Below are 13,247 nucleotides of genomic sequence, written 5' to 3' on the forward strand. Positions count from 1 at the left end.
GCTTCTGCCTCATTTGGAGTTCCACCTAATCTGACTAAACAATCAGCAGTTAGTAGGCAGATCTAAATGAAATATTATTACTCTATAAAACTGTTCAAATTTGAATAGCCTTTTATTTAAGGTGCAGAAGCATTTTTCCAACATTTGGTTGGTTAGGCAAAGTATATGCTGTGAAAGAAGCCTTTATTGCTCGCTTATAAAAATAAAATATTGGTAAGTTAGCTGGAAGCCTGTATGTATTCTAAAAAGATGGCAAGGTAAGATAAGCAGTAGAGCTAAGTCGAAATTGCTCTGAAGGTCTTTCTGAATAGCTGTCAGTTTTATGTTCTCCTAACACAATAATGGGCACTCCCAGGAGGTGGGAGTCTCATGGGGTAATTATTCTTCTGAGGTTTAGATTGGTTTTGCTATGCCTTTTCCACAGATGGGTAAGACTGCCTTATAATTATTCTCCTCCTCTTTCAGTAGATTTTTCTAATGTAGAAATTAATAGAATTAATTTTGTATACATGCACTGTACTTACATTACCTAGCATATTAATGAATTTCAAGCTATATTGAATGCTATCAGATGGCAATAGTAAGTGGTCCAGTTAGCTTTTATCTTACAAATTGGATTTAAGTCTCACTGTGCTTGCCTTCTGAGATGTGTTTCTTTTTAATATTCAGGTCTATTTTCTGCTGTCATAAGCAAGCATATTTAATCCCTCAGCCTGGTTTACCTTTAACTATTCTTGAAAATAACAAGCACAAGCAGTAAGAGTTTAGAATAAGTGTAAATTTCATAATTATTGAATATTTTTATAGTTCCTGGTGTACTAAGCTGACACAATTGCTCACTGCCTCTCTGTGAGCATCAAATAATGTTGATGAAATGGCAAGAACTCAGCTTCATTGGGGGTAGCTTGTAGGGCAGCACACTGGCTTAGTCATTAGTTACAAACCTTTGGTGTTGCCAGTAAACCCACAAACCACCAACCTCAGCTTCTGGATTCTCAAGAAAATCTATGTTTTGGAAGATGTAGCTACTAGAATGATCTGACAAGCTCTGCTAGGCTTTCCTGTATAACAAACATATTAGAAAAGCAGGAAAATCTTAAAAAACAAATGTTTCACGTGGATCAGTGTTTTTACAAGGTAAAGTATCCATCCTAGTTCTGGTGGTGTTGAAGATGAGAGCATTAGCTCATCTTTTTACTCAGCTCCCAAGATGGGAGCAGAACTGAAGAGTGGTGGTTGCTACTAAGACTTACAGTTCTTGCTCAGCACCAACTTCCCTTTAAAGCTTCCCTTTAAAGCTTAAAAAAGTCGGATCGTATCACTTTGGAGATTTGCCAATTCTTTTCAAAGGAAAGGCTTGAATTTGTTTTGTTCTTCCCTCTCTGTGTAACATTAGTCAGTTTTGAGTCTCTGAGCGTGTAGACACATGTTCGTTCTTTAGGAGTCATTTTTGACTTGAACAGGAACCTTGTTTTGTGAGTTGAAGACTGATATGTTATCAGAGGAACAAAGTTCTCCTTGGTTTCATTACTAGGAAGCAATTGATGGAAAGCTTTTTTTTTTTCAGTCCATAGTTATTGATCTGCCAGCATACTGGTACCTTCATACATGCCCTGTGAACTGAGGCACAGGAATTAAATAGCTCCTATAATTCTGCAGTGCTTTTAGTCAGGTTTCATTGTCAAGGCTGTGATTATGTCACAGCATTTAAAGAATTGACTCATTTGCTGTTTAAAGAGGAGGCTGTGCTAGGTCATAAAGATCAGCTGCTGGTTTTAGCCCACAGGAAAAAAATAAGGATATCTGATGTCCAAACTTTGCCATTTGGAGTATAAATCACAATAAAAAGTGTACTTACTCACTGATACTGTGTAGAATATTGGCTATTATTTACCTGCTGGAAGCTTAAAGCAAACATATTTGCTAAGCTTTTGATGACTGTTTCTTCTTTTTCCTGCTCCTCTGCCATGAAATATATTAAATATTATTGTGCCAAAACCATAGCTTTATTCATAATTAATTGACCTTACGCAAAGTGTTTTAGCGGAATGAGTTAGAGGGTTTGTTCAAAATTGTGGCACCTGTATGTATGTTTAAAAAGAACTCCTATGAAGATGGTATTTTTTCCTTAATGTACCAATTTTTTGATCAGTGATCTGATGGATGAGCTTTTAAGTACTGGCTTGACTGTCTTCTGAGTGTATCTGCAAGATAAGTAGGGTAAGAAACAAATTTGTGATTTCTATGGGGGTGAAAAACAATTCCAGAAAAGTTACAGAAAAAAATTGTGCTTTCCTCTTCCTTTGTTATCTTTTTATGTAAGAATAACCAGGCTATCTCTGATAATACAGAAGCAAAATCCATGTTTACATGGAAATTACTGCTTTCACTGTATTTGATTTACTTACCACATATAAAGAAGCCTTGTGTGTTCTAAGACACTTAAATACATTATTATTGTGTTATACGCGTCTTTAAAAATTGCAGAGTAGGAAATCAAGATATTAGCCGGGCTGTAGTCATGTTTTCCTTTACACGTTTGTGTGGCTAAATTCTGTCCTCCCACTCAATGCCACTGGAGGCATTCGTACAGCTCTCCGATGAGCAAACCTATGGATTGGTTTGATGATGAAAATGTTAGAAAGACATGGGATTTGCCTCACGTGACATGCAATTAACCAGTGGTTCTCTAGGGAAAATGCAGTCAACATTGCCAGTTGCAAAGTGAAATTGTCACTTGTGCCCAGGCATCGGGTTATTTTACACAGCCCTGTTGGTTAGTTGGATAAAACTTGTGGAAGACATAAGTGTATTTTAAATTTTATAGTGTCATACATAGTATTTTGCAAATATATGGTACTGTAAGAACTCATTGTCAACTGTAAAAGCGCTAGGCTGAAATAAAAAGCTCTTGGAAGAATTACAGACTTCCACAGGGTAATTAAAATTCCTCCTGAGTAAGGAAACAATATACAAACCGTATTCTGAGGAGAAATAGTCCATGATAGTTTTCTGGCGATTTTAAATACTGGTAGTAACTCTTTTATTGCTATGATTGCAGGGAGGAAAGCGTAGTTACATAGGCATAAGGCATTACAAGACATAATCTTGTCAACATAAACATATTATTATGGAACTGAATTTTAAGAAGATAAGCATTTCGCTTTTATTTAGATCCAAAATAACAACTGCAGGAACAACAGTAGCTGGGAAGCAGTTAAGTGGTGGGTGGTGATATAATAAAAAATGCTTGTGAAATGTTTGTCCATTTGTACAACACAGTTAAACAGAAGGTGGGTGCCTCAGTAATAGCTGACGTTGATTAATCAAAACTTATTTTTAAAAAGAGATAAACTGAAGATCCAAGAAACTTCATATAAAATAATAATTCAATTGGCATGGAATGCAATTTACACACTTAGATAAAACTGTCCACCAAACAATGTAATTAAAAGAAAAATAACATGGTTTTGTAACAGAGGAAGTACCCAGATAGAGTATTGCCTCTCATCCTAGGAGAGCCCTGATTATTCAGTGTTTTATCAGAGAGCTGTGGGAATGATGAATATGTTTTGCAGGTGGGTGGCGTTATTCCTGTTTTTCATGTTTTAATGCATAGAAGTAAATATTGCAGCAATACTACAAGACCTGTAAAGGAAGCCAAAGAAAGATCTAATTATTTGCTAAACTTCTATTCTTCTGCAGGTCATTATGCTTGCTCTGGATGGCAGAGTAGTTCTCATCTCTGATGTCTGAGGCTTGAAACTTTGTTTAGGCTGCAGAGTTCAGTAAGGTCCCTAGTATATGTGAGCAGCCTCTGTGCCGAGTACAACATGTTCTATGATTTTTGTAAATTACAAATGTAAATTCTCTGAATCACATGAGGAGTGAGATGAACTACTGGGTTTCCACTTGTTTCAGTTAGGCTGCAGTTTCAGCCTTTAAAAATACTTCTATTTCTATATCCAGAGAAGAACAAATGTGGGGCTTGATAGGGAAGATCAAAATGATCTCTGAAAAGCTGTAGAACAGCCTCCATAGTCAACTGCAGGACCAGTACCACCTCATACCCTTGGATAGTGAAAAGGAAACACTTATGCCCTTGCTTAGAGGGATGATAAAATGACACATGTCAAAAATAACAGTTACCAAAAGCAATGATTTGGATTTTGCCGAAGGTTAATAAGTTTTCAGGGAATGTGCTGGGTCCTTTGACAAGCCAGATAAACGGGCATCATGTCAGTGTGTGAGAGCATTTCTGGAACAGGGAATGTGCTGACACTACTTCAACATAAATACTCTAATTGAAATACTTCACGGTGACCCTTTTAATGCCATTTTTTTGGCATTATTATGGTTATTTCAGTCCCATGCTTTTTCATACAATGCCTGGACTGCACCCCTGAGTACAGGGATCATTGGCTGGAAGGTTGAGAGAGAGGATTAGGATGCCATAAGTAAATGACTGGAAATGCATTGCCACATTCTGCACAGTGGTGAAATAGCTGAGCTATTCTCTTATATGCCAGCTGATTATCTGGTCTTGATTTTTAGCCAGGAACTAACTGGTCCTTAGTTAGAAGCTAAAGTATATCTGTATAAGATAGGAGGTCTGCTAATGTGGTGCGATTTAATTTATGTCATGAGTTTATTCCTACCAAAGAAATGTCAGTTTCTCAGTCATGCAGAGCCCTGATTGTGCAATTTTAATGTCTCGATACTTCTGGTTTATAGATCTAAAACATGAAAATGTGAAAATAACTGTTACATTTTAATTACACTGGCATTAGTGTTAAAATGGAGAATGATAACAAGCATTAGGGCATAGTTTTTAGTGACCAGATTAAATTTAATGGCAGCTATTAACTTAAACAGATTTTTGGCAATCAAGCATGAAGGAGATATTTTGTGATTTTTTTTTTTTCTTTTATTGTCTACCTTTCTAGCTTTTAGACACAAACCTTTAATGACTTGCATGAGGAAATTCTTCATTGTTGCTCCGTGAACAAAATGTTTCAAAGCATCTAAATCATGGAGGCTTTCAAATGCCATCCAAGATCAAACAGATTCGGTGGGATTCAGCATTAAAAAGGACCTACCTGCCTAAGATTAGGCAGTAGGAATACCCCTCTGTACTATGAAATCTTACATATTTCCCAGGAAATAGAACAAGCATTGGGAATGTGTGCATCAGCTTGCTTAGACCCCTGTTGTGTTCTTTGCTCATTGGAAGAGCCTGTTTATTTCTTGAGCCCCACACAGTAGCCCTAAGAAAGTCTAGTCTCCTAAAGAAACTTCTAAAACTAGAATTGTACAAATACCCTTCCCTTTTATACTTCTATTACTATTGAGAACCCTGTTATTCCTTTTCTACATTTCCAAAATTTGAACAATATTTTCAACACTTTTAATTCTCTTTCAATCTGTGCAAAATAGAGAGATTTTAAATTAAGTGCAATATTGCTCCAAATGGATGGTCATAGCTGGCTGAACACCACTCACCAACTGCAGAACATGGGTCCTTAAGCTTTTGTTCTAGAAGTTTAGCTGTGGATTCAAATAATTCAAATCTGTGATCTGTTGGAGAAAGTCCTTAATTCACTTATTTCACAGTTGTATTTTATTTGATATTTGGTAATTCTTCTAAATTATTAGATTTACCTGTTTGCACGATCTTTCATCTGCATTGTAGTAAAACAGACAGTATGCACGGACTGACCGCCTGCCTCTTAGTAGAAAGATACTGTTTTGAAATCTGAAGCAAAAGCAGGAGAGAGTGCAATTTGGAAAGACTCTGATTCGTAGAACAGACTAAATGAGCTACCTTTACAGCAGTGGCTTCTAACAGCAAGTTTATGGTAGGCAAAAGCAAAAGATACGAAATAGCTGTCAATTTATATTGTGGTTATTAAAAGCTTACTGTTTCAGTCTAATTGCTGTGCAAGAGAGAACTCCAGCCCTTTTGTGAGCATTTTTTGACATTTTAAATTATACACTATTGCAGGGTTGGTTTTTTAAAAAAAAGAGAATAGCATAGTGGGAAGCACCCATCATCTGAATTAATACACCAATTATAAACTGTGTTGCAAATAAACAACTTGATCATTTCATTTCTGTGCCTTATGCTGAAAGTTGAAGTGTCTCATTAAAACAAGAGCTGTAGTCTCATTCCATGTTTTAGCTGTCCCTATACTGATGACAAGAAAGTTCAGCGGTACAGCTAGCAACTACAGGCTCCTCCGTGGGCAACTGTGCGCTCCGAATGAAACATTAAACAGAGGTTTTGACACTCTGAAATGTTTCAACAGCTACATCGCTAATTATTAACTGCAAGAGAATTAATTTTGCTCTTCAAAGGAGCAGTGACTTTTCAGGAGTTAGAGAGAGGTGCTCATCTGACAGTTTGATTATTTGCAACTTAAGAGTGTTCTTTCTCAAAGTGTAGTCAGATGTGCCTGCGAGGACAGTTACTTTATGTAGTAGTAGTAATCATAACGCCCAAATGTATATACCAAGTGACAATCAAACCTAGAAAATAGTGCCTATGTCAAACAGTTTGCAAAATGACTGCAACATGAGATAGCTGTGTATGCATATATAGTAATTTGTGAGACAGCAAAATAAATGAAAATAGCCCTTCACCATCCACAAGATTAGCCATTAGGGGTTCAGATAAGATGAAAATGAGCTTCTGTAATTTGTAAGTTTTAAGCACAGAGTGGAAATTAAATAATGCAGTGATGTTTTATGTATTGAAGTAGAACTGACCTTATCAAAGAAGCCCCCTTATTACTCTTTCACTTTAATCTCCATACACTAATATATGCTGAGGACCACCCAGCTAGAAGGCAGCTTGTCAGAAAAGGACCTGGGGGTCCTGGTGTACACCAAGCTGAAGATGAGCCAGCAGTGTGCCCTTCCCTCAAAGAAGGATGATGGCATCTTAGACTGCATTAGGAGGAGTGTTGTCAGCAGGTTGAGGGAGGTGATCCTTACCATCTGCTCAGCAGTGGTGAGGCCATACCAGGAGTTCTGTGTCCAGTTCTGGGCTCCTCAGTACAAGAGAGACATGGACATACTGGAGAGAGTCCTACAAAGGGCCACTAAGGTGATGCAGGGATTGAAGCATCTCTCCTATGAAGAAAGGCTGAGGGAGCTGGGACTGTTCAGTCTTGAGATGAGAAGGCTCAGGGAGGTCTTACCGAAGTGTATAAATACCTGAAGAGAAGATGCAAAGAGGACAGAGCTAGGCGGTGCCCAGTGTCATGGCCAATGGCAATGGGCACAAAAATGAAACACAGGAGGCTCTGTCTGAACATCAGCAAACACTTCTTTGCTGTGAGGGCAGATGAGCACTGGCCCAGGTTGCCCTGCGAGGTTGTGGAGTCTCCATCCTTGGAGTCTCCATCCTTGGAGATACTCAAAAGCCATTTTGACACAGTCCTGGGCAGCATGCTGTAGGTGAGCAGGCTCTAGGCTCCTGCTTGAGCAGGGTCAGATAACTTCCAGAGGTGCCTTCCAATCTCAGCCATTCTGTGATTCTGTGATGTCCGTTTCCATTGTAGTTAATTGTATCCTGTAATTCTGGCTGTATGAAGAAAAATATAAGAATATTATAAATGCCTAAAAAGTACAAACACTTCATCTTTCATATGGCCTTTTGCTCAACAATTATATGTTATTGTTATATATGTAATTATATGTATAAAAATTAAAAAATTGAATTAATAATATACTTAAATGTTTTGGAAACAAAGCTATAAATATGAAAGTGTATATGGTAAAACTGTGAAAAATATCTTTAAAGGAATTATACAAAAGGCATTAAAATGCTAATGATCATTAGTCTTGGTCCTGAAAATAACAATAGAAGATGAAAAAATTAGTAACTAGGCTTGTTCATCCGGTGTATTATTTATCTGCATACTGCCAGTAAGCCAATTGGCTCTTCCTCACAGACAAGTGTCTTTTCTTGCACATGTAGGTCATAGTTTTAAAATTAGCTGTTACTGGAAAGGAAGTCTGAACTTCAGACAATGGTGGCAAAACATCCAAACTGAGGCAGTTCTTCCAAGGTGAACTGCAGAATATCTTTTAGAATCCTTTAGAAAGGACAAAGGCAAAAAAAAAAAAAAAATCTTTTCCTCTTTCATAGTGGCTATGAAGAAATTAGCAAAGAATGGTGGTCCCCCTTTGGTAGCTGTCCTGCTACTAGTCTGCTTAACTCTCTACTAGCACAGAAATCATTAATACTTCTTAGAATATCTAAAACTGGGCATGGCATATAGCTACAGTATGTATATTTGTTACTGTTCCACTTATAATCAGAAATGCCACTTATAAGTCAGAAATATTTGATTCATGTGACATAATTTGTGATCCTTCCTGTAAAACAGAGTTTCTTTTTTCCTCTTATCAGCCTTGCTAGTGAGAAGAGTCAAAGTTTTAGCTTAGCTGATATCTTACTAGACCTGCTTTAGCTAGGTCAGTGCTATCACAGAACCACAAGCTTTGGCATTACATCATTATCTTCACAAAGTACAAGGAAGTAGTAAAAAGCAATTCAGTCATTCCAGTGTTTTTCGCAACTACATCCAGAAAGGTATCACTGTGGTACAGTGCCAGGCACAGTGAAGAACAAGGTTTGAAGTCCATGGATAACTTCCCTTACTATGTAATTAATGCAAGCCTATTTCTCGGAAATTGCTGAAGAATTTATCTGAGTAATGCAGTAACCATTTACCATCCATTATTTACAGAAATGCTGTCTTCTGTCTTCATGTTTCTTTAAAAAAATATGTAGTTTTACTTTTTATCTGGATGCTTAAAGCTTTGCCAGCTTTTCAGTACTCCCTTTACTGTAGTCTTTTTACACTTATTCAGCTTTACCATGCTCCATCAGCTTTATAAAAATATTTTATTTCTAAAATGCTTTTCATCCTCTCTACTCTGTGAAGAGTAAAGCAAATAAAGTGAAGAGCTAACCTGCTTTTCCTTACTCTCGCTTTCCAGTTCCAATTGGCTTGACAATTTTCTCCAGTATCTTTCCGTGTCAATTATGCATGCAGTGAGAAACCTTCTGGTAGCTGTAATATTCCCCAAGAGTCAGCATTCACCATTCCTTGTGCCTTTCTGTTGAGCAGACAACTAATTTCTAGTTACTTTTTTAGGTCTAATAAATATTAACCTTCTCAACTCATTTGTTTCAAAGCTTTCAATTAGAAGGATCACCTGTAATATTATTTGTGGAAGTCTCTCATGCTTTTTTGCCAGTTCTAGTCTTTCCAGTGAGTACTCCTTTTTCTAAGGTCATTTCTGATACAGTATTGATAAGACTCAAAATAATAAAGAAGACCTAAACTAGACATTCTGTAATTCTTTTACAGTGAGCCTCTCTAAACTCAGAAAGGGGTGTCATAGATGGCCCTGGGACATTTTGCTGAGTTTTTCAGAACCGACACTCATCTTGTGCTCTGAATTTCTCCTTTGACAACTGCTTTCAACCTCAGCTGGCTCAGTTTCTGAATTTAGACAGGAAGTCACTGACAAAAGTGTGAACCCTTCAAGAAAGCAGCAATTGGATAGACCCTGTCTTATCACTTGAGAGTACTTCAGTGAACCCTTTTTCCCATACTGCCAATCACAGTTGTGATAGGCATTATGATCAAAGTTCATACTAGGAATATAATTCAATGACATCAATGTGGGCATTTATCTTTTTTGCCAAGTCTGATTGATTCATTGGATAATTGATTAATTGATTGATTTTTGCGAAGTGGCCTCAAAACTGAGGTTTGAGACCATTACCATGTGCAGAACTGAAGGCAGAAGCTGTGCCAGTTCAGGTGTCACGTAGTAACCGAGCTAACCACCCAAACTATTATTGGCAACTTCTGTGAACCTGCCATATTGAATCTTATCATGGAGAGTGGAGTGTGATTTGATGAGTAGAGCTACCTTATAAAAAAAGAGGACTAATGAAAAAAGAAGCAGAACAGAAATCTCAGAAAAGGGCAAATAATAGTAAACCAGTCTGCTAAAGTAGGATTTGTCTCATGTGACCCCTGATTTAAGAAGGGCTGGAGTTTAGTCTAATCTGGTCTAGTTAGGGAGTCTTAAGACTCTATCATTCAAGGAGGAGCTGCAATGTATTTCTGTGGTGACTAAAGACATGTTAATTGCTGTCCTGAGGCTAATTTCCATGCCAACAGCCATGTAGAATGGCATCTTCGACTGTACATGGCCCATGTGTTGACAGGGGCGCAGTGGCCTCCTTCCACAAGGAGCAAGAGGTCTATATTAGGGCTCCATTAAACATCTCCCTGATCCTTAAGCATGACCTCTGTCTCCAGGTTGTATTTAAACTAATGGTTCTTTATTACCCTACAAATGGATGCAATCAAATGTCATGCATGATAGCTTGACAATAAACAGTATTAGTGCTTTTATCTCTATAGAGTTTTGTTCCTTGTGATTTAGGGACATGTTATCAGCTGAAGGGATTGCAGAAGATGTTGCAGGGCAAATGTGGAGCTAGTGACCCATGGTTTTCCTCCAAGTGTGCTGCCCTTAAGAATGATTTTAACTATTAAGGAATTGTTCTGTCCGCTCTTTTCTGGGCTGACAGATTCATAACCATGACAGATCTAACATAGTCATTGAGGGTTTTGTATTATGACTATCTCCTGGATGACTGTTCTTCACCTAGGCTGCAGTGTTTCCACACTATCATTTGTGTCTGTCTCAAGTTAATGAAGCACTTTATGGCCACTTGTAGATCAGCTTTCACTGTTCAACTTACTGTGCTCTTTCTAAATAATTTAGTTTCTAAAAAACTAAAGCAACAGCTGATACCTGTTGGGTTTTCATTGTTTCTCCCACTATTATTTCCTTTTCTGAAGTCACAAGTGTAGATAATTGGATATTTGCATTATCTCAATGTTTCTGCTGTTGGAAAAATATATTGTGAACAAGCAAATCCAGAAATTCTCTTGCAGAAGTGTGGTAGAGGAATTTAATACACAATATTATGGTGTTATGGTAAATATATGTGGAGCAACAGATGTATAGGGCGAAAAAAAAAAGTAATATATTACCATTATAATGTGAGAGCAGAAAAAAATTAGTCAGCTCTTGCATGAATAAATTTCACTGGTCTCATGAATAGCTTCAAATAATTTAAAATAATCCTTCTGTATAATGAACTTGGAAGCTAATTACTCTTGGATTGCCACAGTACAGTATAACTCTGTCAGTCTGGGAGTGTTTTGAATTTTGCCAAAGTTGTGAAGTGGATACAGTCGAAACTGGAATTGAATGGGTTTCCCAATCAACATATCTGCAAATTGTCACAGGGTATTATTCCAGGCACTAACTGTGACCATTGCTAGATTTACTCTCTTTTAAAACAATGGAGTTAGAAGTGGCAGATGGTAGTTACTGATTAACATTCCTAGTAAACAAACTTTTGCAGGGATATATTTAAGGTGGTTATGTGTATATAAATAGACAAGGAGCATGAACCATGCAACTATAATTGAATTACATTAGCATAACTTAAGTAGAAGTTCAGTAAATACCAAACACCTTAATTAACTTGCACAGTATTAGGAGGTTAATGACATAACCCACATAAATGACTCTTCAAAGTGTTTGGCAACATGGCAGTTCAGAGCCAAACTAGTACCCAGTACCCCACCCTTTGTGGCTGGTGGATGGTAACTTACTTAACTCCTGCTGCTCAAGCTTGGCCTCCGCTGGGATTTCTGGAAGTTGAAGCAACAGCCTTTGTTGCAGAGAGCTGGAAAAACCTCCCTGTGGAGCAGGATCATACACTCACCGTGCCCCCCAGCTGTGCCTGTCTCCCTCCCAGCCTGGAGACCCCTTTGTTTGCTGGGCTTTTAACTTGGGGAAAGGGAAAGTTAGCTGAGGCTCCAAAAACTTACGCTTTTAAATACAGAAGCTCTATTCCCTCTGCCAAAAAATTGCCCAGGAGCATTGTATAACTCTTACACTTACAGAAGACACCAACTTTTTGTGCCACTTCAGTTGATAGGGGTGATAATTGTCTGTTTCCAGTTGCAGGTTTTGCAGTCTTTCCTTTTTATAACTTTTATTATTTTTGCCGATGCAGTTTCTGGAAAATATGCCAATTACATATTCTAGTGGGTTCAAGAAGTGTAATTGAATCTCCTTGGAACTGTTGGGTCTGTGCATTGGAGTCCAGCCTGAGCTGTGCATCCTTTTAACTAAGGCATATGTTATTCATTGATGCTCATTCTAAAATCTTCCTAGTGGGGTTAGAAGCCTCATTGAAAACCAATAGTGATTTGTTGGTTTATTTTGCCAAGAAAGGTAAATAAATAATGTAGTTACTAGTCTAGCTAATTATTTTAAAAATACTGGTGAGTCAGGAAACTGTATGCAAATTTGTAAGAAATTAATTCCTGTTACATTTGAATAATTTGGAAAAAGCACATTGCGTCCACAAGTGATTGAAGATTATATTCTTCTCTCATATAGGAAACGGTACTGTAAATGAGTTAGCATGTCTCTTGGGAAAGAAATGTGAATTTTGCTAACAAGCTGAGGTCTCTCAGCAGAAAAATGCATGCTGACGCTTTGACCCAGTGGCCAATTGACTGATTTCTTTCACCCTTTTTACTTCTATTTTAGATGCTGAAGAATACCAGCCTCCAATATGGAAATCATACTGTGAGTATACAAGACTTTTTAATAATCTTAGTACCTTACCAAGGTGTCACTGTTAGGTCTTTTCCCTTTCTTTGTTTAGAAAAAAAGACATAAATGTACTAGGTGGTTGTAGAAATTGCTGTATGGGACAGCAGCAAAACCTGAACTTTCCCGATTCTCTGTGGAGCAGGCGCAACAGGATTATGAGCGCCAGACTCTCTGGGTTGCCTTAGAAGTGTGCAAACCTGGCTTTCATGGTTTCTCTGCTGAGATTTTCAGGAAGGATTCCAGAGGTAGAGGTTAATGCTTCATGTGTTTACTAAAGGTCAGGCTTGAGCATATTTGTCTGTTTACATGGGTCACCAAATTGCTCGAAAATAATATTTTTGATCCCTAGCAATAGAGGCCAATTTTTGAAGTGGTGGTTTAGAAGTTGGAGACACCACTATCAGTTCTTTGAACCTTCCTGTCTGCCTTTAGAAAAATCATTTACATAGAGTGCAGTGCAGAAGTGTATATTTTATGCTTTTTTTGATTTGTTCCAAATGTATTTT

At 37.6% G+C, this 13,247-nt stretch overlaps 1 protein-coding gene across 2 annotated transcripts in view; it reads left to right on the plus strand.

Moving 5' to 3' along the window:
* Positions 1-13,247, plus strand: part of CHN2 (chimerin 2) — a 167,415-nt gene that overhangs the window by 59,171 nt on the left and 94,997 nt on the right. For both annotated transcript variants that reach the window (XM_030476815.1, XM_030476824.1), the window contains exon 2: positions 12,676-12,714. In XM_030476815.1, the coding sequence (XP_030332675.1) occupies positions 12,676-12,714 (39 nt within the window). The remainder of the gene's footprint in view (positions 1-12,675; positions 12,715-13,247) is intronic.

The sequence above is a fragment of the Strigops habroptila genome, chromosome 1 (genome assembly GCF_004027225.2).
Source record: "Strigops habroptila isolate Jane chromosome 1, bStrHab1.2.pri, whole genome shotgun sequence".
Taxonomy (NCBI): Eukaryota; Metazoa; Chordata; class Aves; order Psittaciformes; family Psittacidae; genus Strigops; species Strigops habroptila.